General features: G+C 51.1%; 1 protein-coding gene across 1 annotated transcript in view; it reads right to left on the bottom strand.

Annotated features, from left to right (window-relative positions):
• The window catches only part of Ltbp2 (latent transforming growth factor beta binding protein 2), a 108,199-nt gene extending 82,500 nt beyond the window's left edge, over positions 1-25,699 (bottom strand). Inside the window, exons 1-3 of the mRNA XM_046440875.2 lie at positions 24,910-25,699; positions 18,354-18,424; positions 2,834-3,080 (exon numbers count right to left, since the gene is read on the bottom strand). Coding sequence (XP_046296831.1) covers positions 2,834-3,080; positions 18,354-18,424; positions 24,910-25,391 — 800 coding nt within the window. The 5' untranslated portion in view covers positions 25,392-25,699. The remainder of the gene's footprint in view (positions 1-2,833; positions 3,081-18,353; positions 18,425-24,909) is intronic.
• Positions 25,700-26,108: the final 409 nt, after the last annotated feature.

Below are 26,108 nucleotides of genomic sequence, written 5' to 3'. Positions count from 1 at the left end.
ACAGTCCAAGGACCAACAGAATCAGCCTCACCCATGTTAGGGATGCTCACCCGAGAGACCTGCCAAGTCAGAAGTGGCCTGTTGTCAAGTTCCCAGGAGATTCAGATAGTGGTTGCATACTAGTCCAAACCATAATTTTCCATAGCTTACTGGTCCCCAATTCTTGTAACTGGCTCCTTCTCCATCTCTCAAGGCCCTTGCCCAACTGCTTAGCTGTTGCTCCCCAGGTGGGAAGACCTCTGCCCAGCTTTGGGGAAGAACTCTGGATCTGGGGCTCGGGGGAGTCTCCAGGCCCCTGCAGTCAGCCTGGGCTGCAGCTGCACAATATCAATCCACATCTGGCCCTCTGCAGGGCATCCTGCCTGCTGCCTGAGATGCTCCTGGCCCCTCCCTCTTGTCTGCCTCTGTGACACAAGTCTCTGGGCCTCTGAAACAGGCCTCTTGGCCATCACCAATTCCTGCAGTGTTTCCCCTCCCAGACATCTTGTGTCCCCTTCCCACTCCTAGAAGGCCCTCTGAGTCATGTCACTCCTCTATCTGGACACACAGGGCCTGTCCAAGTTGTGATCAGGAGAAAGGCCAACGGCTGCTTGGGAAACCTGGCCAAACTCACAGGAAATGTCTGACACCACCAGGCAAGTGGGATTTGGCCTCCCAAATCAAAACACAGCTGAGCCGACAGCAGCCGCCGGCTCGGACTTTCCCAGATTTCATGGCATGGAGGCCCCAGGGCAGAGAGGGAGAGGGCTGGCCTGGAGGCTGCAGCTTATTAAGAACATCACAGTAGCCCCTGGCCAGGGAGCCTGTGAAAGTCAGAGAGGACAGCCCTGCTGTGGGCCCCCACAGTGCTTTACACACAGGAAATCATCCTTGAGGACTGAGGCTCACACTCAACCTCCCAGCCGTTCATTTATTCATTCAGATTATATCAACTGAGCACCCATGGTGTGCCAGGGACAATGGTAGGTGCCGGGGACACATTCATGAACAATCAGGACAGTCCCTGCTCTCAGGGAGCACTTGGTCCTATGAGCAAATGGACAGAGCATCCCAAGATGAGTGAAAAGGGCCACACAAGGGCAGCATGGAGCACCTGCCTGGGAACCAGCAGAGTGTCACCTTCTTTTGCCCTCTCAATAGCACCATCCTTTCTGTTAGGCTAATTCTATAATTTGAAGCAAGTTTCTGCCCCACATAGTCCAGGGGCAGGTACAGGGCACAGACACTCCCCATTGGGTTAGTAAGGAAGTGCCGCAAGAGGGCAGATAGCAGGGTGGACAAGGTGGGGGGAGGCATTTGAAGGAAGTGGACTTGGGCCTTGAAGGGTGGGGAGGAGCTGGATGGAGTGGAAGAGGGGACAGGAAGCATCCAATGGATCTGACTCAGGGGCACAAGGGGTAGTGTGACTTGCCAAGTAGCATGAACATGCATATTACACATTAATAAATCCCACAAGCCGGAAACTTGCAGGGGAAAAGCCCAGCTTAGACTCTGTGTGCACCCTGCCTCTGGGTGGCCCCAGAGCTGACCCTTCTCATATATTTCTAGGTGCCTTCATATTGGGCCCCCCTGCCTAGGACCCACATCTGGGACCAATAGGAATAAGGCCTAGCCCTGCCTACCAGCTCACAGTCAATTCCAGGCCCTCTGTATTGTCCACTTGGACCCTTGGCTTTCTCCTTGTTTCTGTCCCAGCATCCCCAGGCTTTGGCTACACGGTTTAGTTCTTCTGGATTTGACCCTGGAGTTTGCTAGGCCTTGACCTGAATCTATCCTTCCTTTCTTCCTTTGGGAATCATCCTGTGCTCAGGACCCTGGAACCCCAACTTACCAAGACCCTGTTCTTTCTGTCCTACCTCCTTTCAGAGTTTCTGGATGGCCCCCGCCTCCTTTCCTTTCTCTCCCTCCCTCTCAGCAGGTCTTTCTGACCTTTCCTGCTGGAGACTTGACCTCAAGGTCAGCATCCTCCCCAGTTCTCTTGGCCTTTGAGAGTACAAGTCCTTTTTCCCCTTAGTTCAGCAAGACGAGATTGCAACATCTCAGAAAGAACTTCCTAAGTAGAAGCAAATGGAAAAACCAACGTGAAAAACCAAAAGCAAAACACGGCCCCCTAGAAATAACCAGTTTACAGAGTTCAGATTTCCTGTCCTGAGCTAGAAAAAGTCTAGCCAGATCGACTGGCAAGCAGGCCAGGGACTCCTGCCCGGAACACTCCCTGGGTCCACTTCTATCCCATCTCCTGCACCCACGTGCCTCTTCCCTTCCCCTCTGAGGAGAGAGGCTGGTTGGCAAGTGAACAGAGGGGCTTTTTCTGCAGAGGAGCACTTCCAATCACGGAGACCACGGGAGGAGGCAGGAGAGGGGGAGGAGGAACATTTATAAACACAGGCACCATGCACTGTACTTGGCATTTTCCTTATACTATCTAACTTATACCTCATAACAATTCCATAATATAGTTATTAACACTGTCTGCTCCTTACTGATGAGGAATCAAAGACACAGAGATAAGTAACTTGCCGGGGGGTCATCCACCCAGGAAATGGCAAAGGATTAGAACCAAGAGACCCTGATGCAGAACAGGTCCTCCTCAGCTTTTTCTCCCAAGCTCTGGAAGGGGAAAGATTTCATCTCCCCAACCCTTCCTCCCCACCTGTGAAGCCCCTGCCAACCCCAATGCCTGCTCCCAGCTCTCAGCCCTGAGGGGCAGGAGAAGGGATGGATAGTGGGAAGGAGGGACACCATCGGCCTTCTCCACACCATCCTAAGGAAGAAGCCCCTCCGACAGGGTCTCAGCCCTGGACCCAGCGGTCCCGATGAGGTGGGCACTTACCCAGCTGGTGGCAGCTGTGGCTCCAGGGGTTGTTCTCTAGCCACAGGACCTCCTCTAGCTGCACTGCTCCTGCGTAAGTTGGGCGGCCCCTCAACGGAGCGTCGGGGTGCCAGTCTGGAGTTCTGGGGGTCAAATTCCTCTTCAGGAATGACCTCCTCACAGCGGGCTCCCCGGAAGCCAGAGCGGCAGACGCAGAGCTGGGGCCGACTGCAGGAGCCTCGGTTCTGGCAGGGCGGCTGACACACGGCTGAGGAGACAGGGAGAGAAGTTACAGCAGGGCCTGGCACTCTTAGGCCATGGGATGCCCGATGCCTTCTCATCAGAAGCACCCTCCTGACCCAGCGAGTGGTCTGAGTGCTGCCAGGCCCCTCACTCACCAAGGAAGCCAAACTCCTGGCCCCAGAAGACAACCTGGGCTCGTTTCTCTCTTCCTTCTACCCAGAGGCCTCCAGGAGTTTGTCTTTGGTTTTTGGACAAGACGTCAAAGACTGAATGACTAGAGTCGAGGATGGGCTGGCTCACAGCAGCACTCTCTGCCGGGAAGCACACTGGCTGGCAGTGTAGTTACACCTAAATGTCCACTCCTCCCCGGCTGAACCCCCTTGAGGGGAGGCATTTGATTTTGTGCCTTCTGGTAGACCCAGGACTCAGACTGTCACAGAGTAGACTCTCAGTCAACATTGAATAGATAATATCGTTTAAATTTTTGAATAAATAAATATCTGTTATGGGAAAGGCCTCAACACTGGTATTACAGTTTGGATGTGAGATGTCCCCCAAAAGTTCACGTGTGAGACAATGTAAGAAGGTTTGGAGGAGAAATGATTGGGTTAGAGCCTTAACCTAATTGGTGAATTAATCCCTGATGGGATTCACCAAGTGGTAACGAGGCAGGTGGGGTGTGGCTGGAGGAAGTGGTTCATTGGAGGCCTGGATTTGGGGTATATATTTTGTATCTGGAGAGTGGAATCTCTCTGCTTCCTGATCATCATGTGAGCTGGTTCCTTCTGCCACACTCTTCAGGCCCCCAGGAATGGAGCCTGGTGTCTATGGACTGAGACCTCTGACACCATGAGCCCTCAAATAAACTTTTCCTCCTCTACAGTTGTTTTGGTTGGGTCATTAGTCACAGCGGTGAAAAAGCTGACTAAAACAACTGGCCTGTAAGTCAGATCTGAGTTGCTGGGGTTTTCTGTTGCTCATGAGCTGTGTGACCCACCGAGCCTGTTTCCTCTTGAATCACAGGGAGTGGACTGAGGAGGCTGGAAACGCTAAAGGGCCTCTCGAAGGCACTTCAGCATAATGGTCTCTCCTGTCTCCTCTTCAGAGAACACCTGCTCTCCATCCCCAAACAGGTCCAGCCTAGGGGTGGGGTGGGGCTAAAACTGGCCCTTGCTCCAATCCAACCCTGGGAGCAGCCATCAGGCCATGACTTCTCTTTCCACTGCCTTTCTTCACCTTGCAAAGTTCAGAACCACAACCACTGATGAGCAATCAAGGGAGAGTCACATGCGGAGGCCCACCTTGAGCCCTCCCTCTGCCTCCTGGAACCTCCTAGAGAACAGGTATGAGCCCCGGAGAGCATATTGGGCCCTCTAAACCCAATATTTCATCTATCTGTCACTTATTCACTCCATAAATGGTTGTTGAGGCCCTACTGCATGCTGGGTAGCGAGCACAATGTCCTTGCTGTGTGGGGCTTACAGTCCAGTGAGGCAGACCAACAGCAGGCGAGAAAACAATAGCATGATAGAGTGTTGGGCAGTATCAAGGGCTGTGAAGACCACCAGGGCTAAATAACTGGGTGAGGCAGCGTTCCGGGCACTCAGAAGAGTGATCAGGGCCCCTCTCTGAAGAGTGAGGTGGAAGCAGTGCAGGGAGACCCAGGTAGAGGACTAGGCAGGCTCAAAGCCCTGGAGGCTTCCAGAAACCAGCAGGCTGGGTGCTGGGGAGAGGAGGGAGAGTAGGCACGGCCATCCAGGGTCATTGAGAAAGCAAAGACATATACACAGACCTCGTCACTTCAATTATTCTAATCTTATTTGTGAAACTGTCAGGTGCCCTTATCCAGTCCAGGTGCGCCTGGCTGACCCTTCCTTCCAAAAGGAGCACTAAAATCCACACGTCCTATGTCACTTGTCTCTCAGAGACCTTTAGTGGCTCCCCAGAATCTTCAGGAGACCAGTCCGTAGACTGGCAGTGAAGCCAGTCTGACCCCTCTAACATTCCTCTAAGTCAGGCTGCTCAGGCCAAAGTCGCCTCTGCTCTCTTCTTCCTGCCTTTGCACATGCTGTGTCCCCTCTCTGGAACACTTTTCTCTTTCCTGTGCACTTACCTAAGAGCTACTATACCCTGAAGGTCACCTCCCCATCCCTGATGACCCACCTCTCAGCTACCGTTTCCTCCTCCAAACAAACAAGGAAAAGCACTTACTGTGCACAGCACTCAGTGGACATGCCCAGGTACAAGGGGCTTTTCGCATTTGTGTCTCAATGTCCCAACCTATAGGGTCAGTCCCTCTGAGTGCAGTGCTTGTCCTTATATCTCTTTGTATCTTCAGCATATGCCTCACAATGACACAACCATTATTTTTTTCATTATGGCAGTTACTGCCCAATGAGCGCTGTCCAGGCATAGTGCTTTGTTAGACTATCTCATTTAATCCTCACGACAATCCTAGGCAGCAGGTGTGATGATTTCCAAGTACAGATCATGCCTCCCAAGTTAACAGACTTGTCTAAGGTTGCCCAGCTAAATGATAATGGAGCCAGGATTCAAATCTGGGTCTATTTGAGCCAAGACTCTTGCCCTCACTGACCCCCAGCAAGGCTGGAGAGGCTGCTCTTCCTCCCCACTAACTCTAAGCCTTGGCCCAGAGCTGGTAATGAAAAAGGATCTGTTGGCTTCAAGTAGACCACCAAATGCACCCTGGAACCCTGTCTTGAAAAGCTGCCCTGGGAGGTCAGTCCTGGTGGTGGAGACCCCAGAACCCCAGACCCCTCCAAAGCTCACACAGTAACCTTGACATGATGAGGGCAGATGTAAATCAGCCCTTGCTGCCACTCTACGGCCATTCGTGGGCCTCACTAGGTGGAAGGCTTGAGACAGAGTCTCCAGCATGCCGTCTCCTGCAGAAAGCAGGACACACAGGCCATGGGACAAGTGCTGTGTCAGTTACAGCCCCTAATCCAGGCTGGATCAGGGAGTAGGAAAGTCAGGAAAAGCTTCTTGGAGGAGGTGCTGCTGGGTCAGCAGCTCAGAGGGTGAGAATAATGGACATCACCAAGGGCTAGCCTGCCCAATCAGCAGATAGTGGAGAAATAATAGGTCTCACTGGAGGATTGCAACTCCTTCCCAGAAGGCCCCAGGCCCCCAGACCATGCCAGACAATTGTAACCAGAGCACTTTCCAAGTACAAACTGCCACCACAGCAGGATATTTGTTACCACCTGGCTGCCACTCCATCTTCCTAAGCAGGCTTAGCCCCCACCTGACCACCCAGCAGGCCCTTGTGACCACCACCACAGAGCAGTCAGCTGGGGCCAGCCTGCTACAAAACCAAGACAGCTGGGCTCTTAGGGAGAGAGAAAGAGACCCTTACTAGATATAGACCCAGACCTACTTAACACGACCAGCTGTGCTTGTCTCTTTAGGTACATGAACAAAATCTCCAGCAAATGCTGCATCAGATCAACTAGAACAAAAACATATTCAATTTTAATGTCACCAGAGTCAAAGACTCATGTAATGGGCCCACAACTGGTTCGTGGCTGGATTGCTTATCCAGAAAGAAACATTCTGATCCCAAATATCAAAAGATTGACATAGGACTTTATTTTCACAAAAGTTTACTTGGGAACCTTCACTTTTCTTCGCAGGAAAATCACAGAGCTCAACCCTGGGTGTGTCACCAGTCTTCTCTTGTCTGAGCAGTGAGGGGTGTCTGCACACTGCCTTTGGGTATGTGCTTTGCTGTCCTCCAATAAATCTTTGCTTGTGACTTGCTTTTGACGCATACTGAAACTCTTTTCAGGGGCTAAGTTAGAATCCACACAGGCTGAACTGAGATTCCTCCACCCTCTTGGAGGGACCTTGTTCCATTCCTGTCCAGTGACGAAACCAAGGTCCATGAACACTGGGGAAGGCAGATGTGCCCAGGACAACACTCTGCCTTGTTTTCCTTTTTAGGGAGGAGATGCAAGGGAAGGCCTGAGTGGTCCTATCCCTCTGTGCCAGCAGAGGCCCAACGCCTGGCATGGGTGGAAGGAGGGTCGTACAACTCCCCCCTCTGAGCAGGTGATGGTAGCCCCAAAGATGGTCATCAGAAAGAGTCTAGTCTCCACTTTCTCCTCCTAAGCCCCAAAGATGGCCCATCCTTGACTTTAACGATAAGATCTTTTATTCTCTAGAAACTCAAGGACCCCAGTCCTGCAAGGTAAGCCCCTGTGCCTTGCTTTGACCTCCTAATTCTGGTCCTGCCTTATTTCCACCGACATCAATGAGCTCCTCCTCTCAATCAGACAGGTGCTGGGTACACAGAGATGAGCAAGACTGAGCCCCACACAGAGGTGGTTCAGCCCAGTGGTGGGCTTTCCGTGTGTGGTAGTCCCTTGCCCAACAGGGAATTCAGTCCTCAGTGAGGACGTAGGTTGGTGCAATGAACAACTCAGGGTGAGGGGAAAGCTATGAAAAAGCACTTTATGTATATAACATGGTAAATAAAAGTTTGAAAAGGCTTCCAAGCCAGGCAGTTGTGTTGGTGGGAAAAAATCCACTTGGGAAGGTAAGCCTTCAGGATCAGCCATCAAGGAGGGAGCCGGCGCAGAGGCCCCACTGGTGGAGGCAGATCCTCCAACAGCTGTCAGGGTTTCATAGGTTTTGAACCAGCTCTCGCCGGCTTCACCTGCATCCTATCACATGTGTCCTGTCTTGTGTGGTTTTCACAAGTCTCAGCAAGAGGCAGAATGCCTTACTTCCTCACTGAGGTTTTCAAATGTTTAGTTCTGAGCTGAACATATGCACTGTGGGATTGGAGGGTAAACTCCTCTTTTCTTTACTCCCCCAAATCACCCCCAAATGGCCCACAATGGGGGCTCCAATTGAAACCAAGGCCTTGTGTATGCTGTGCCAGTAGGTCTACCATCAAACTGCATTCCCAGTCCTTTTTTTTAAATTTCATTATTGTTATTTTTGTACTAGTGATTTAACCCAAGGCCTCCAGAGCACTGCTGGGCAAGCACTCTACCACAGAGTTACCTACCTGGCCTGATATTGGTCTTTCTAATTTAAAAACTGTCCATAGCTGGGCATGGTGGTACATGGCTATAATCCTGTAGCCCAGGAGGCTAAGGCAAGAAGATCACAAGTTCAAAGCCAGTCTTAGCATCTTAGCCAGGCTCTAAGCAACTTAACAAGACCTGTCTCAAAATTAAAAATAAAAAGGGATGCGGAGGTAGCTTGGTGGTTAAGCATTCCTGAGTTCAATCCCTAATACCAAAAAAAAAAAAAAAAGAAGAAGAAGAAAAGTATCTTTTGTGGAGGGAAGAGGGGTATTAAAATGTTTCTTTTAATTAAAGGTGCTGATAAATGATAGTTATTTTTTCTTCCCCTAATATCCTCACTTGGAAAAATGAAAAACCAGCCACTGTACATTGGTATTTAAGAAATTTTGGAGTATTGTAATGGTGCATAAAATCCAGTGATACTTTGGGAGGAACAACAGTGGTCTGTATCCTGAGACTGTAAAAACACATCTACATCAAATAAGCACCAATTTTAAAACTAAGGTATCTAAAGGAAATCAGTTATCTTTGACTCACCAGTGTGGTGGCTATTGCATAAAGTGGAGGGAAGGCCAAAGCCCCCCAGAGAGCTGGCTCCATACAGTGCAGTGGGGTTTTAAGAGAGAAAACCCACAACCACAGTGGGCCAGGAAGTCTTCATGTTTTGCCCTTGGAACTTCATCCTGTGCACTTTTCCTACAGAGTAGAGATCATGCCTCATACTTGAGAAATCAGCACAGTATGAGCTATAGGGCTCTAATCAGTCTTTGATGGATTATTAGTAGAGGTTATCAGCACGACGCTGCCCTCCAGGGTTGATGGTCACAGAAAGACACACCAGGCCCTCCCTGCCGGAGATTTGCACCCTCCGACAATGCAAGGCTGTGCTGTACCCAGCTATGCCCACTTGGGCCAGTCTTTAGCCATTCATAATTCTGGCTCTTCTGGAACCCTGTCTTTTCCATACTCTCTTCTTCACTAAACATTGGATATATGGAGAGTTTGGCTCTATAGTGTTAGCTGAACCCAAAAGAGGTGTGTGGGGAGGAGAAAACTCTTAAAATTGCTCCAAAAGCAAGAAATAGAAGGCATTATTTCCCCGACACCCCCACCTTTCTGCCTGTGCCCCTTCTACCTTCACTCAGTTCCAAAACACCAGAGCAGAGATTTGTTCAGATTTTCCACACAAAAACCTCTACTTTTGGGAGAAGACCAAACTCGAATTGGGCAAGCCTAGAGGGGGAATCTAGAAACATCTCCCACCATGCAAGCTGCTATAGCCTGTGCTCAGGGCCTCTGGTGATCAGCTACCTGATAGCAGGAAGAACATGGAGTAGGGGGTCAGAAGGATTTTGTTTGACACCAGCTCAGCCACATCCCAGCTGCATGACCTAGGTCACCTCTCATTTCACTGAGATGCCTCACGGTGCTTCAGACATCTTCTCCATAAGATGGGGGCTGACAATTACTGTCTCCAAGACTTGTTCTAAGTCTCAACAGAGATCCTGGGTGTGAAGCATTGAAATTTAAACAGATTAAAATGAAATAAAATTTAAAACTCAGTTCCTCAGTCTCACTAGTCACATTCCCAGAGCTTTAATAACCACCTTCTGTGGCTTATGGCTACCATATTGGCCAGCAAGATACAGAAATTTCTATCATTACAGAAAATGCTAGTGGATAGTGCTGCAAAGCTTTTGTTTTATTTTTAAAGAAAAATATCCCCAGAGGCAAGATGGTTTCTGAACTTCTCAGCATGACCGTTTTCCCAGGGAAAGCCATGTCAACTTAGGCCCTGGTTAGAGAAATGGTCCAGAGGCTGAGCTGCTTTCCAATGTCCAGTATAGCCATTACCTCTCCTCCCTGACCCATACTCTCAGGCAAGGCATTGGTTATCAGCTCTCTCTCCTAGATCCCAGAGATATCTTCTCCTTCATCTGTAATGTCAGAATGGGCCCCCTAAGCCTGTTCCCTCCTCTAAGCCTTCCAGCACCACTCTCTCTTGTTGGGGAGGTGAATGTCAGCTCCAGTCCAGACTCCAGGCCCTGCCCCCACACCCTGAAACTGAGCTGTTCCTCAGGTTCAACCTCCACTTTTCCTACCATTTGTGATCCGGGACACTAACAACCTCTCCCCCGCTACGGGGTCTCTCTCTCACCTGGAAGACTTTGCAAATCCCTGACCATCTCTATCCACCTGCAGTACTTGCCTCAGCCCCTTCCTGGGCACCTCACCTGATGCTCCCATGTGGAGGCCTCAGCTGGCCTCTGGAGTTTGCTTACTGGGGGATGCACCTGTGGCCCTGAGCTGTTTCTCCTCCACCATGACCCTCGGTTTCCACAGGAAGGGGGCCATGATATCAGAGAGCCCTGAGGAATTCCCATCTGGCTCACACATCCCCTCAGAACCCACTGGGGACTCATTCTCTCCCACTCAAGCCTTGACCAGGTTTAATGTCCCCAGGGCCCTGACCTCAGGCCTGAGCCCCCAGGCTGTGGAGAAGTCAGGGCCTCAGGGCCTTGCCCGTCTGCCACCACAGCTGCTCGGGACTGCTGGAGACAGTACTTGGGCTCCGCAGTCGGCCAAGTGGCCGGCCAAGCGCCCAGCTCCAAAATAGCAGTTGTGTTCACATAAAAGCCTCTAATGAGAGAAAGATGCCGTTCTTGGCCTCTGGCGCGCTCTCTGCAGACACCGTCTGGCAGGCCAAGTGGGCCTCTACCGTTTGGAGGCCCGAGGGGAGGAAGGGGAGGTGTGAGTCAGACCTTGGCCCCCAGCCTCTCCGCCTGGACCGGCCTGTTAATTGCATTAGCAAATGCTGCAATGCTGGGCCCGTTGGGGGCCGGGGGCCAGGGGTTGGGGCAGACAGCAGCCCCAATTCCCACCAGCTCCAGCAGGCATGAGGAGCAAGACCTCTGGGCAGGTCCATCCTCAGAAGCCTCAGGAAGTGAGGGAGAAAGATTTGAGGACCTAGGATGTCCACTCTCAGGGATGAGCCAGGGATGCGTCTCTTCCCGGGAAACAGCTACGAATCATGGGGCACCAGCTCTGGGGCTTCAATCACAGTGGGACAGAAGCACAGAAGAGTTCCAGGCTTCAAACAGTTACAGGCTGTTTGAATTCTAACCATGTGACTTTAGGCCAGTTTCCTTCCCTTGTGTGCCTCCTGTCCTCACCTAGAAAATGATCACGCGTCCCATATTTACTACTTGCCTACGATGGTAATGAAGATAGACATTTTCCTTCTCTTCATGGAGTTTCCAACTTAGAGAGACCATCCCTAATCCAGAAGTACAACAGAAATCAGGATGTGAGACGTGAAGTCAAAGGGCTGAGATCCAGAATAACGAGGCTGCTGAAGAGCAGCTCTTGACAGCGGTTGGGGGTAGCCCCTCTGAGAAGGGGAGCTGGAGGCAGGCGGTTCTGGAGGACAGATGACAGGGGTCCTGAGGAGGGGAAGCAGATGGGAAGAGAGCAGCATGTGCAACTGCCTGGAGGTGGCAGGTTCCAGGAGTCCAGGCGGGATTCTGCACGTCAGGGGTAAGCGCTCCGAGTCCAGGCTAGAAAGCAAGTCAGGTTCAGAGACAACACAACAAGAGGCTAAGTGGGCAGCAGGGACAGCAGCCAGCAGGGGGAAGGCAGAGAGGTAAAGGAAGGTACACAAGAGATTTGGAAAGGGAAGTCTGGTTTGCAAAGGCTTCCAGGTAAGAAAGAGATCTTGTAGCAGGGGAGAGATTGTTAGTGTTCCAGAAAACACATGTTAGGAAAAGTGGAGGTGGAACCTCGGGGAGGGATGGGTGATAAAGCCTGACCTGGTGGAAGGTGACCTGGATGGCTCTGAGGTGTCTGAGGATGGCATTTCACAGGGTGGGCAAGACCTGGGTAGGGAGTTGGCTCAGAAGGAGGGAAATCATGAGTTCGCTTGGGACAAGGTGGGGTTGGGCTGTCTGGGAGGTATCACAAACAGATGTTGAACAGGCAGCAGATGCAGCAGTCTGGAGGTCAGGGGAGAGGTCTTGCTGTAGACATATATAAATCTAGGATTCAGTGGCCCCGAGACGATGTTTACATTTATGAGAAAGCGCTAGATTGTTCCAGGAAGAGTGCAGAAGAAAAGAAGACACAGGACTAAGTCTTGCAAACCCAATATTTAAAAGTGGACAGAGGGGAAACAACAGGCAGGAACATGGGTTTGGGGGAGACCAGGACATGGAATAGCAAGACAACCACTCTAGAGTGAAGGGAGATGGCAGTGCTTAGTGCATCCTGGCAAAGTAGGCACCAGCATTATTGTCACTGCGTGTTGCATGTACCTACGGGTGCACCAATTTTGCTAGATTTGGTGCCCATGGCTCCCTCTTTGGAGGAGAAGGTTTGTAAGATCCAGGGGAAGCCCAACATTAAGATGTTGGGAAGAGGGCTGGGGATGTGGCTCAGTGATAGAGTGCTTGCCTAGCATGCTCAAGTCCCTGAGTTTGATCCCCAGCATCAATTAAAAAAAAATCAAAGATGTTGGGTAGAGAAGGAGACAAGCAAAGGACAAGCAGCTGGGGATAGAGGAAACTAGAAGGTCACCTATGTGATCCACTGTTCACTCAGTCCTTTAACAAACATGTATCAAGCAGGTACAAAGGACATAAAGGTGTGGAGGGAGCGCCAGGCGCTCCATTGGTATCCTAGGACCCAGAACCTAGCTGCAGAAAGCTCCCAGAGAAGGACCCATTCTTAATGTTATGTTGGGCAAACAGTCCCACGGGGACACATACATGCTCACCAGGAAGATCTAAGGTGTCCCATACAAGGTACTGCTGAGACTCTGAGGTCATACCATTATTCCCTGAGTCACTTCCCACCTTCCAACCGACCGACTCCTGAGTCCACAGGATGGTCCATCCAGAGACGACCACCCCCAGGTTCCAACCTCTGGCTCCTGGCACCTTTTGCTGTTGTTGTTGTTTTTAGATTACATGACAATAGAGTGGTTTTGCCATACAATACATACATGGAGTATAAGTTCCCATTCTTGTGGTTGAACACGATGTGGAGTTACACTGTCATGTATTCATACATGAATATAGGAAAGTTATATCCAATCCATTCTACTGTCTTTCCTATTCCCTTCCTCCCTTCCCTTTATTCCCCTTTATCTAACTCAATGAACTTCTAATCTTCCCTCCCCTGCCCCCTTATTGTATGTTAGCATCCGCATGTCATAGAGAACATTCAGCCTTTGGTTTTGGGGGATTGGCTTATTTCACTTAGCATGATAGTCTCCAGTTCCAACCATTTACCAGCAAATGCCATAACTTCATTCTTTATGGCTGAGTAAATTCCATTATGTATATAATCTCACCCTTTTCCCTAAGGTTTTTTAAGCACTTACCAAGACAAAGCCCTGAGCTATGTGCATGGTGTATCAATCACCTCATGAAATCACCCCATTTTTTTTTCTTTTGGCAGTACCAGGGATTGAACTCAGGAGTGCTCTACCACTGAACCACATCCCCAGTTCTTTTTATTTTTTATTTTGATACAGGGTCTCATTAAGTTGCTGAGAATCTCCTAAGTTGCTAAGGCTGGCCTTAAAGCTGCAATCCTCCTGTCTTAGCCCCTTGAGTTGCTGAGATTACAGGTGTGTGCCACTGTGCCTAGCATGATCACTTTGCTCTGATAACTACTAAAGGTACATTCTCATCCCTAACTCACATATGGGGAAACTCATCCCTAACTTACATATGCCTAATACCATTGTGGTGATAAATGATAGAACAAAGGTTGGAACTCGGGGAGCCTACCCACTTGCCAGTTTTCCCCTTTGGGACAGAGTTGGCATGGGTGGAGCCAGGCAAGCTCCCTTAGGGAAGCCAAGAGGAGACAGATTGGAAGAAATGTGGTCCTTGTAGGACTGAGATGAGAACCAGAGGGAATGCTGTTCAAATGCCCACCATGTGTGCAGAGACTCTGGACCAAGAAGGCAGGAGCTATGTAACAACAGGTCCCACCATTATGTATAACTGTAATGCACCAATAAAACAATGTGGATGGTGGAGAAGTCAGGAGCAATGTCCAGAGTCTTAATTCCCAGGGTCCCCTGAGCATGTGGAGAGTTTCTGGAAAGGCTGATAGAACTTGAGTAACAGAAAGTGACCTCTCAGCTGAGGCCTGGGATGGGCCCTGTATCATTCAGTACCTTCTTTTTTGTGGATTGAACCCAGAGCCTCATGCTTGCTAGGCAAGCACTCTGCCACTGAGCAACATTTCCAGCCCATTCGATCCCTTCTCAGTGAAACTTTACCTTGTGCCCAGTGTGCTACATATGTCTCTATGTGAGACATAGACTCTGCCCTCAAAATCAAATCAAACACATAAAGAGCACATAGTAGAACATGCTGGGCCTTGAACTAAAACATTTGACCTAAGTTATTTCGTTTGTTCTTATTAGTCACCGTGTACAGAAGTGAAAACTGAGAGCATAAGCACCTTGCCCACAGTCACACAGCCACTACATGGTAGCACTGGCATTTAAACCCAGGCAGTCTGGCACAGCCTGAACTACCAGCTAAACTAGCCATGTGCCAGGCTATCTGCACACAATTGCTCATCTAGCAGGGAGCATGGAGGTGAGGTCTTGAACTCTGGAACTCTCCCCAGCTGTATGGCTAGGACAAACAGCTGGCCTCATCTGCAAATGCAGAGAAAAATCAAACTAGGGATATCGCAGTGGGCACCTGAGTATAGGGTCATTGTGAGGATTCAAAGTTAATAATATAAAGGTATTAGAATAGTACCTGACACACGGTAAGAACTATAGAGTGTTGTCATTAACTCTCAAAGACAACTCTATATTGTTATGTGTATTTTATGGCTGAAAGAGGGCCAATCATGCATAAGGACCCAGAGCTGAGATTCAAACACACACCTCCCTGAATCTTGGTGCCAGAATCTAAAGCACATGCTCTTAACCTTGAACCTTATAACATGGGTTTGGGGCCTGGTGATAGGCCTCTCCTCAACAGCTACAGGGACAACTCTCTTCTGCCCTCCACAGAGCAGCCCCTATGCACTCCAGCCAAATGAGGAGGCAAGAGAATCTTCATAGCCCTTCCCCCATTGAGATGGAGGAGGGGTGAGCCAGTCTGGGAAGGCGGGACAATCTTCCAAGAGCAGCAGCTATACACAGGACACTGTCACCCCACACCCTACAGTTCTTCCCCTTGGCAGAGTGGGCAGGCAGGGCAGGCCCCAGGCAGCTGCCTCTACAAATACATAAACACATAAATCACCCAACAGGGCTGGCAAGGCCACAGAAAGAAAGGCAGGTACCAGGACCAGGGGAGGAGAGGATGGCCCAGCTCCAGACCCAGCCAAGGTGGAAGAGGAGCTGGGGATAGCGCAGTGGGCACCTGCAAACACAGAGCCTCCCTGGGGTCCAGTGGTAGCTAGGGAGATGGTCTGTGTGTTAGGACAACTGAAGATCGCTTCCGTGAGAGGAGGAGAGAGGGGCCTGGGGCCAGGGGGCAACTGAACCAGGGCTAGCACTCTGCACTTGGGCAGTGGGTCAGGCCCACAGATATCTGGAAGGCCAAGGGAGAGACTGAGTCCCCACATGATTCTGGGCCTAGATTGCACTCCTGGCAGTGGGGGTTGTCACCACCCCTCTCTGTCCATGGCCATCTCCCACTGGCCAGGAAGGTACCTCCACATGTGTGAAACTGCTGGGACAAAATCCTGAATGTTCCCCTGCATGGGGGTCTCTGCCCCAGCCAGAAGGGCAGCTGAGGAGAGGGGAGAGGGAGATGCAGGGGAGTCAGCTGGCAGGGTGTAGAGCCAAGAGCCCCACATTCTATAGAGCTCTGGACCCAGCCACCCAGAGACAACACCCCTCCGCCCACGTGGTTCTCATTAAGCTCATTAGCAGCAAAATAGCAACAAGCAAACAGTGCAGGGACCAGTTAATTAGCGCACAACCCATCGGTGGGCGAGCTTGCCCCAGCTGACTTCAAGTGCAACGCCTCCAGGAAAGCTGCTAGCCTGCCTGCGTGCCCGGGTCAGGGTGGCCGCCTCAGGCGGTGGAGAGAGAGGGCCCAGGAGAGAAATAAATAATGGGGGAGTGGGAATTCTGGAACAGCACCCACAGGAGCGCAAGGGTGCACACACACACACACACACGGGTTCTGTGACAATCTACACCCACCCAACCTCGAGTCTCCAGTGTTGAAACTCCAGTTTGGCAGAGAGAAATGCTGGAAGATCACAAGCAAGTCAGAAAACTGAGCCTCCAGGCTGGTGCAGAGGGAGGCCAGGCCCAGAGCCCTCAGGCAGCAGGGGACAAGCCCAACCCCTGTGAAGCTGCCCTGCCCCTGCCGCAACTCCAGCCTCAGCAACACACTCCACTGGCCAATGCTGCCGTCCCTGCAAAGGCTGAGCTCTCTAGAACATACCAGCCTTCTCCCCACCTCCAACTCCAAATCCCTTCCATGGCTTCCAGAGTTCCCAAGGCCCTGCTTCTCAAAGTGTGGTCCCTGGCCCAGCAGCATCAGCAACCCTAGACAGCTTGTTAGAAACACAGAATACCTATCCCTGCCTTCAGACCAGCTGTATCAGAATCTGCTTTTTAATAGGATCCCTAGGATTTGTGGGAACATCCAGATGTGAGTAGGGTCCCTAAGGCAGACCTTTTGATGATGGACCCAAAACTCTGCTCAGTGGCCTTCAGCAACAGCTAGAATCACTTAGCCCAGAGCTTCTGCCTATCTGGAGTTATTGGAGAACCGGCAACAAGAGCATCCACCATGCTGGGAACACATACATTTTGTCGCATGCCTGGACTGTGAGCTGTGAGGCCCTGGTGCTCACCATTGAGGGAGGAAGGAAGGGGAGCTGGTGTAAAGAGGCTTTGCAGTCAGACTTGGGTCTGGCAGAGGCAGTGGCCATTACAGGAGAAGCAGTCAAACAGGGGTTCTGGCCTGGACCTAAGGGGTCCTGGGGTACAAATGCAAAAGATGCTAGGGGCTCCTGATATCACCTGTGGGGATGCCCAGACTCAGTTGGTGTTGGGAGGGAATAAAGCCCCAAAGATCAGAAGATAGCGGTTCTGGGTCAGACTGCCCAAATCCAGCCCAGCTCCAGCACCTGTAGCCACAACATATTCTCAGCTACGTTTTCTAACCAAGCAGAGCCTCAGTTTCCTCATCAGTAAGTGAAGTTGATAAGTAAATACCCACTTCATAGGATTACTGAGAGGCATGTGAACAATTCAGCACAGTGTTGTGTTAGTAATGCTCAGCTGTTAGCTAGCAGCAGCAGCAGCAGTACACTGTCATACCCAGTTCACAGATGGGGAAAGTGAGGCCCAGAAAAATAAGGTTAGATCAGTGGTAGCAGGGTACAAGTATTAAGAAGTAGGATCCCAGAGTTAGATTTTCTGGGTTCCAATTAGTTCTTCCAATATCTGGTAATGTGACTTTGGCAAGTTAGTATCTGGAGAGTGGCACTGCTTGCCCCATAGGATATAGAAAGTACATCTTGCACAAAGAAGTACTGCATCAGTACTGGCTTTTGTCATTGCTATTTTGTTTGATGCCATTCTTAGGGGGCTCAAGATCAGAAGACCATGGGGCTTCCCCCGGAACCTATGGCTCTTCCTACCTCAAGCCTTGGTTTCCACAGAGCTAAGAGCACTGCTCTCTTTCCTTTCATTTGAGCCAGACTTCCAGGCTCCAGAGCAGTCCAAGGGAAGACCGGTCCAGACTCAGGATCAGAGAGAGCCTCATCCCAGTGAAATGCTTGACAGAGGCCAGGACCGCTGGGCCAGGGGCCAGAACAGAGGTGGATCCCCGTAGCATAGAACACAAATCGTGTCCCTGGAGATGTGCTATAGGGAGGCTCTGGGGCCAGATAATGCCTGGGAAGAGATTGGCGTAGTATTGTGTAATAGTAAACACTCTGCAGACCACAAATATGTGTGGGCACCTAAGGCACAAATGGGCACAGTGGTGCTGCAGAAGGGAATACAGGAATCTTTAAACCATGTGTGGGAATTTGCTTGGAGAAGCCACTTCCAGTTAGAAGATGTTGAAATCTCCTCCCTTCCCCTGCACATGTCCTCTACTCCGGGGATGGGCTGCACCCTCAGGAGCCAGGCTGAGGAAGACACCCCTGCTCCACGACCTCAGTCCTCAGCCTAGCCTACAGGGGGTGGGGGTGGGGGGGTAGGTGTAGATGGTGTAGGAGGCACTCACGTTTGATGCAGTGGTTGGTGCTGTTTGCTGTTGTCCATCCTGGGCAGCACTGTCCCCCGCAGACATTCCTCCTGCAAGGGGTCACCAGCACAGGGTCAACACAAGGATGCTGAGAGCCAGAACTATTCATAGAACCCTCCAATGGCCCCACCCTTTGTAGACAAGGCACAGGAGAACACTGCAAGGCTGGGGAGATTTTCCCCATTCCACAGGGAGGCTGCCTGGCCCAGGGACAGGAACTGTGGGCTCATGCAAATCTAAGTTGAATTCTGATTCTACCATTCCCTGTGTGGCCCTGAGAACCTCACTCTCTCCCCATGTCCAGTGGAGTTGATAAGCCTGCCTCATCACGTGGTTGTGATGATTAACACCAGATGCAAAAGAAGGCAACGGGACAGTGACCGTAAAGATGATAGGCAAGCTCAGGGAGGTCCAGTGACTTGCCAAAGCTACACAACAGGAAAGCACCAGAGCCTGATTCAAACCTGGGTGGGCTCAGCTCTACGTTGCTCCTCACCAAAACACAATCACCATGCCCCTTGCCCTGTGAACACTGGCAACCTAAGGGAGTCAGAAGACACACACAGAACAGTCTTAAGTATGTGTCAACAAACGTGCGCACGCTAGGAGGAGACCTTGTCTTCATCAGACTGAGTGCTGAGCGAGAGGCTGAAGGAGCTGGGCTCAGGTCTCTGTTTGAGAGGGGATTCTGGGAAGGCAAGCTGGGTGGAAAATGGGGCTGGGGACATGGTGAGCACACTTCTCATTTGGGAAGGTTAATGGAGCCCTTCCCCCAGCTGCCCCTTGATGCTGGCTTTGAGGGCACCTACAGGAGACACTGACCTTCCATGCTGAGTAGGGCATTCCCCCGAACTTTGCTCTCAGGTGTCTGGGGGACACTAGCAGGACCAGCACATTTCCCAGTCCTCTCTGTCCAGCCAAAGACTTAAATGTCTGGACCAGGGTGACTCCCCACAAGAGTCCCTCCTGGGGAAAGCTGACCCCTTGGGGCCTGGCTCCAGTGCCCTGCATTCCATAATAATGAGTACAAGTTGTCCACTGAGCGCTCACTGGGAGCAGAGGTCAGGGAGAGGTACAGCGGCCAGAGGATGGAGCAGCTGGCCATTCCTGGGATCCCTGTAGCCAGTATGGCAAGCATCTGGTCCCGCTTAGGAGGTTGTTTGACATTTGAGCGGACCCCAAAGCTTGTGTGGTTTTGGGAGCCTTACAAAGAATTCAGAATAAATTCCTGCAGCTTGAAAAACCTGAGGCCCATTCCTAGTCCTTTGGTCCAAAGTCATGTGGAGCTGCCTCCCAGGGAGCTCCCAGAATGTCCCGCTGGCCCAGAGCTCTGTCTTTCGGGCCACCACCTTCAGCAGCTTTCTGGTTCCATGAAGGCCCCCTGTCGGGGCCCAAGTCACCAGGTCCTGAGGAAGGGGCTGCTCCTCAGACACAGTGAATCTGAGAGCATACCCTGGTGGCAGGGGAAAACAACCCAACCCTGTGGAAGTCACTACCCTTTGTGACTGTGGAAGACACAGCCTCTGAGGGGGCTGGAGTGTCTCTGAGAGGAAACAGACTGAATGCCTTGGGGTTTCCTTTTTTTTTTATATCAGAGATTGACCAACAAGCCACATCCCCAGCCTCTTTTTTTTTTAGTTGTAGGTGAACACAAAACCTTTATTTTTATATGGTGCTGAGGGGAACCCAGGGCCTCACATGTGCCAGGCAAGTGCTCTACCACTGACCCACAACCCCAGCCCATCCCCAGCCCTCTTTATTTTTTGAGACAGGGCCTCACTCAGTTGCTTAGGGCCTTGCTAAATTGCTGAGGCTGGCTTTCAACTTGTGATCCTCCTGCCTCAGCCTCCCAAGCACTGGGATTAAAGGAGTGTGCCACTGTGTCTGGCTGTCCTGGGGTTTTCTGAGAACTAGGACCTGTGGGAACCCCGTCAGCATGCATTGAGAGGTCTGCTTGGCAAGCCACGGAGCTTAGCCCAAGGAAGCCCCCCTGAGCCATCTGTCACCAGAAATGCCCTCAGCAAAACTTTGTAGCTGCCCTGCTTGCCCCTAGTGGAGCCCTGAGGAATGTCAGGGCCACAGTGAGGACTGGCCAGAATCAAAGGCTGCCAGTCAAGGGGCCAGGCTGGGGGCTGGGAGGACACTCAAGAGAGATCCAACTATTCCATGAGAGCCACTAAAGTCCCTGCAAAGCCAATATGAAAGTCTTAAGTACAGCTGAGCAAGGAGAATCCGCTGGGAGATGACCATTCAGGCCAGCACAAAGAGCAGATGAGCCTGGCTAGTTGGGGCACAGATTCACTGGCTCTGACTCGCTGGAAGTCAGCTACAATACTGCTGAGATCAGATGAGCCCAGTATTCCAGATAAAACTACTCAGCAAACATTAGCCCAGTGTCCAGCATCACTGTTGGGTATACATCTGGCTAACACCTCTGACCAGACTGGCCCTTTGTTGAAAATCTCCCCCAGCTCTCTATGGACTGCCTGTATAGTCTAATTGCCCTCAACATTCTTCCCCCATCTCCATGACCATCCACAGCCAAGGCTGTGCTCCTCCAAGGATATAAGCTTGTCACCATCAGTGTCACACTTGGATGTCTTTGCTTCCGCTACTCCCTCTGTTTAGGAAGCCTTCCTTCCCTCTCTTGCATGCTGAATGAAATCCTTTACATTCCAGATCAGACATTGCCTCCCCTGTGTAAAACCACCTCTGACATCTATCAGCTTGTCCCCTTCTCCCCTGAATGCCATCAGTAGCACCCACTGTCTCAGGTGGTTGGGTGTCTGGGTCTCTGTCTTGGGGATCTCGAAGGTTCTTTCCCTTTGCTCTTGGTACCTCTAGAGGATCATACAGTACGTAACATGTGGGATATATTGAATATGCCTTTGTTCCGTAGAATCCAGTGCTTCCTCCAAAGCAGAATGAAAAACACTGGAAGGAGTGAAGGGGATTCTAGGGTTATGTGATCACAACATTCAGCAATGCTGAGGAACACAGTGAGAAGTGCCTGTTCTGTGATCGCTCTAACCTGTGAGGTCACTGAGCAAGTCTCTGTCTGAGGCTGGGTCCTCATGGCCAGATTCTCCCCTGAAAACACACCAGTTCCTCTTTTCATGGGGAGAACATGCTACAGGATTGATCTTCTAAGATAATGAATGGTGTCTGTCTGACCAGAACTGAAGAACATTTTGTTTTCGTTTCCATTTTCCTACAATTACCTTCTCCTTTTGACAAGTGGTACTACTTTCAACTTATGATAATGATACAAAGTTTCCCTTTAATTAAGAATTTATTTATGTATAACAATGAGTCAAGCACTGTTTGCAATGGCAAAAAAATGTAATTCATCTATATGTCCCAAAACAGGAGGATGGATAAATAAACTGTGGTATATTTAGACAAAGGAACAATTAACAAGAGTTAAAATGAATAAACTTGGGCTAATTATATTAAGATGGTTAAATCTCCAAAGTTTAGTGAGGAAGGGGAAAAATCAAATTGTAGAAGGAGAATACTGCTGAGATTGGATGAGCCCAGTATTCTACATTCAATAAGTGCAAAAAATAATATTGTATATTTTATGGGTACATGAATCTGTATTAATAGTAAAAAAAATATGTTGGAATTAAATTCACGGGAATGGTTAACTCTGGGGAAACAGAGAGGCAAAATTATATAAGAAATTTCAACTAAAAAAATTGGAAACAAAATATGCCAAAATATTATGGTTTGTTGGGTTATGAGTTCCATTATTTTCACTATCTCTTTGTATGTTTGTAAAACTTCATAAAGTACTTTAGAACAAATAAAACACTAAGTCCTATTATTTTAGAAGCGCCTCAATTTAAAGAAAATAATAGAATAAAGGGAATTATTATGGAGGTGATATGCTCTGAGACTTGTTCAAGAAACCCTGAAGACTAGAAAACAATTGCTCTAAAAGTCCCCCTATAGACAGTAAGATTCATTAGTTCAGGAAAGATATCTGCTACTGTGCCTGGTGCATACTTTAAAAATCTTCACTTTGTAAAATAAATCCCCACTACATTAAAAAATTCCAGAAGGACAGAGGTTGTCTGGCTTGGCCACTGATGTAATGACGGGAGGGTCCAGCATGGTGTTTGGCACATAGTGAAATGAGTGAATGAATCATTCCAGTAGCAGTGATGCAGTTCCAATACTGACCAGAAGGTGGCACTTGGTCCTCGGCGCTGAGTAGCCACAAGACAACGGCCAAAATGATCAGTCTGAAACTATTAGCCAGAATGGACTCCGGTTGAGGGAGTCGGTATAAGAAAATGCCACTCAGTCCCTCCCCAGCTGCCATGGAGTGGCTGACTGGCACATCAGAGGAACCCATTATTTACCAAAGATGCAGAAGACAATCTGGGGGAGGACCTAACCCACACATGATGTGACCTGGCACCTGTGTATAGAGGTACCTATGGTTTCAACCCAGCCCAAGCATTTGCACGCCTGTGTTTATCCACCAGCCTTGTTGGGTGATGATCTCCTTTGCTCACTACATCTTATTTTATGATTTCTAATAGTGCACCCTCCTACTCCGATCCCACTTCATCTTTCCTCCACTTGCACTTAACTGCCTACAGTATAAGCTCCTCCATGATCCAGCCCAAATTCCATCTCTGGTCTCAGCTCCCTTGCCTCCTCTACATCAGGTCTGAAGTTCTGCCCCTGGGTCAGTGTCAACAGTGGAAATCCTTGTCATTGGGCAGTGCTACATCAGCCACTCTCACTTCCAGACCCCACTCTGGTCATCACTCCTCTGCTTCCTCACCTGCTGTCCATTGAGTCTAGGGACCCAAGTCACAGGGCCTCCTTCTCAGTTCCTCAGCCACACCGTCCCATTTCTTTGCATTTAACATGAAGTTTCCAGTACTCAAAAGCACATTCACCAGCACATATCTGCTCATTTCTCCAACTTGATTTTAAGTAATTGGGTTGCTGTCCCCGCAGGAACAACTCTTGGGTCTCTAGGCCCTTGCCCCCTTTCCCATGCTCAGCACATGCTCTTATGAAGCATGTATTCACTTGCACAAGTCAGGAAAGGAAAAAACTGAAACACAGCAGGTGCTCCATTAGTACTCATTGAATGATCCTACGTGGGAGGACTTGGCAGCAAAGGGCTTCATTCTCTGCTGGCTTTAGGGAGGGCAGCAGGAAGATCATTCACTCATTCAACAGATACTTAGGGAACTATGTACAGGCACTGGGAACACAGAAATGAAAAAAAAAAAAAAAAAACAAGTCCTCACTTCATAGAACTTGCATTAGTGTGGGCTTGGAGGCCAGATCCTGAATACATAAACAGAAACCGAAAGATAATGTGTCAGATGGAATAAGTGCTATGAAGAAACATAAAGCAGGATGAAGGGAGAGATGGGGTGGGAGTGGTCAGAGAAGGCTCCTCTGATCAGAGATCTGAATGAAACAGAGTGAATCCTGCTGAAATATTGAAGAGTGCTCCAGTCAAGAAAAAACATGCAGAACAAAGGCCGTGAGGCAGAAGGTCCTCAGGAATAAATTGGGGGTGCAAGTGTCTGTGCTGTTCTCGGGGAATAAACCCTATTAGTAAATCAGGGTCAAGCCAAGAGGGCCTGCCAGAATCCTTCCCAGACTTTATTGTGCACTGCCAAGGTCTCCTGTGCCCTTATTACAGAGACACCTGTGCAAGACCTAGCGCCCTGCTGCGCCCCTATGATCCTGGATTGTTGGGAGCGAGAGTTCCTGAGAAGCCTTTTCATGCTAAAATTGGGCCCCTGGAGGGTAGCGGGTAGTACCCAAAGGAAGAAAAAAAAAAATCCCATGTGTGGAAGGAGGCTTAGCCCTGCAACGCGGTCAAATGGCGCTGACACCTAGATGCACCCGCACACAACAGACCCAATTCTCCACATACCCACTGTGCCACAGACATTCCTGCCCAAACTGCCCCTAAGCCCATACCTACGCCTACACCCAGCCCTCTGCGTGCCCAGGCCGACCCGTGCCCCAGACCATACACTTGTCTCAGCGCACCGGCTTTGCTGCCAGCCCCCTTCCTGGAGACACATCAGTCTTCATGACCAGGTGCCCTCCACATCCTCCACCTATTCGCGCCCTGAGCCAGCTCTACCTCCCCCCTGGCCTTAAGGGCCGGGAGAGCTCACCCAGCTGCCCCCCAGCTCCCCGCTGCCTCTCTGATCCCGACTGCGCTGAGTGCGTCTGCTAGAGCTGGTTGGCTGAGGGCGGGAGGAGCGTGGGCGCCTGTAGAGGCGCCTGCAGAAAGATTTAACGTCGAGGTTCGTGTGAATAGGTTTGAAAGGGTGAGGACGGTTGGTCGTTGCCCTAAACTCTTCAGATCCCTGGCGTGGGAACCTTGGGATTGCTTCCGCGCAGTGCTAATGACAGAGGCACAAGGACACGAGTCCAGTGCCATCTCTTCTTGTCTGCACACCTCTCCACGAATGTGAGCACCGTAGTCCAGACTCCCGCTGTCCCCAGTACCCGCCATGCTTCCCTCTCCCGTGCTCACCCCGTGAGCCGCCCTCGCGGTGTAGACCCCGGCCGCTGAGGGGTCCCGAGGCGCGGGAGAGCCGGCGCGGCCCGAGTCCGGGGTGTAGACTGCTGCTGGCCCAGTGGACTGCTTCTCCGGGTCTGCACAGGTGGCTGGACTCGGCGCGGCTGCTGCGCGCGGGGCGGCCTCCTGGCCTCGGTCTCGACGGGCCTCCTGGGGCTCCCCCAGCTGAGCTGGGTCCGCTCCGCCAGCCGCAAGCCCGGGACGGACGGGTCCTCCTCCCGGAACAGACTGTACACCTTGGCTGCAGCCGCTGCGTGGTGGCTACCCCCGGGGCGCCGCAGCCAATTCGCGTCCCTGCTAGCCGGCTCGTATCTCCCCATGGGGTCCCTCTGGGCATGCCCTATGCCCACCAAGAAAGCCAGGGTAAGCGGCAGGAAGCCACTCCAGGGGTTCCGCAGGGCGCGTCCCGGACAGCGGGCGACAGTCGGCGGCCTCATGGCGCCTGGCGGGTGGGCGTCAGGAACCGCGCAGGGTTTTGCAATGGGTGAGCCCGATCTTTCGCACACTGCTCTCCGGACCCGCCCCGCGGCCCGCTTCTTCACGTCTATGGGTCCCCGAAGCAATTGATTAGGGGTCTGGCTCTCCCCTGAGCTAGGGCTGCGCGGCGCGAGCGGCGGAGACTGCGCGCCCTGAGCCTCAGTCCGCGCTGCTCTGCAGCTGGGCGCGCACCGCCACAGTACCTTCGCGCTCCCTCCCTGGCACTGTGGCCGTCTGAAGGGGAACTGGAGGGGGTTATTTTTGGAAACCTCCCCCTACTTTTTCGTCTCTTTTATCCACGCCATGCCCCCTCCTCGGAGGGACAGCTCGGCCCCCTCATTACCAGCGAGGGAGAGAGGAATTCCAGCAACACCCACTTTGGCACCGGGAAGCGAGCCGGCGGCGAGGGGGATTAACCCGTGAGGAGCTGGGGGCGGCGCGGGGCTGACCAGGGGAGCTGATAGGGCAGATGGCGTCTGCCTGGACAGGAACACCTGAGCCACCTTTCTCCTGCCCTGGACAAGCTCCAACTGCCCACCTGTTCCGAATTTATCTTCTGCGCCTGACTCCACAGACATACTCCTGGTCTGATGACCAGTGCGGCAGCTTCACAAGTCTGAAAGGCTAGGCGAGGTACGGAGACCCCAAAGACAACAGGGCCTGGGCCAGAGGCACTG

This window comes from Marmota monax, unplaced genomic scaffold (genome assembly GCF_021218885.2).
Source record: "Marmota monax isolate L192 unplaced genomic scaffold, Marmota_monax_Labrador192_F-V1.1 WCK01_AAM20220418_F8-fsc00017, whole genome shotgun sequence".
Lineage (NCBI taxonomy): Eukaryota > Metazoa > Chordata > Mammalia > Rodentia > Sciuridae > Marmota > Marmota monax.
Note: the sequence above shows the minus strand (reverse complement) of the source record. Positions and strands in the feature narration are given on the sequence as shown.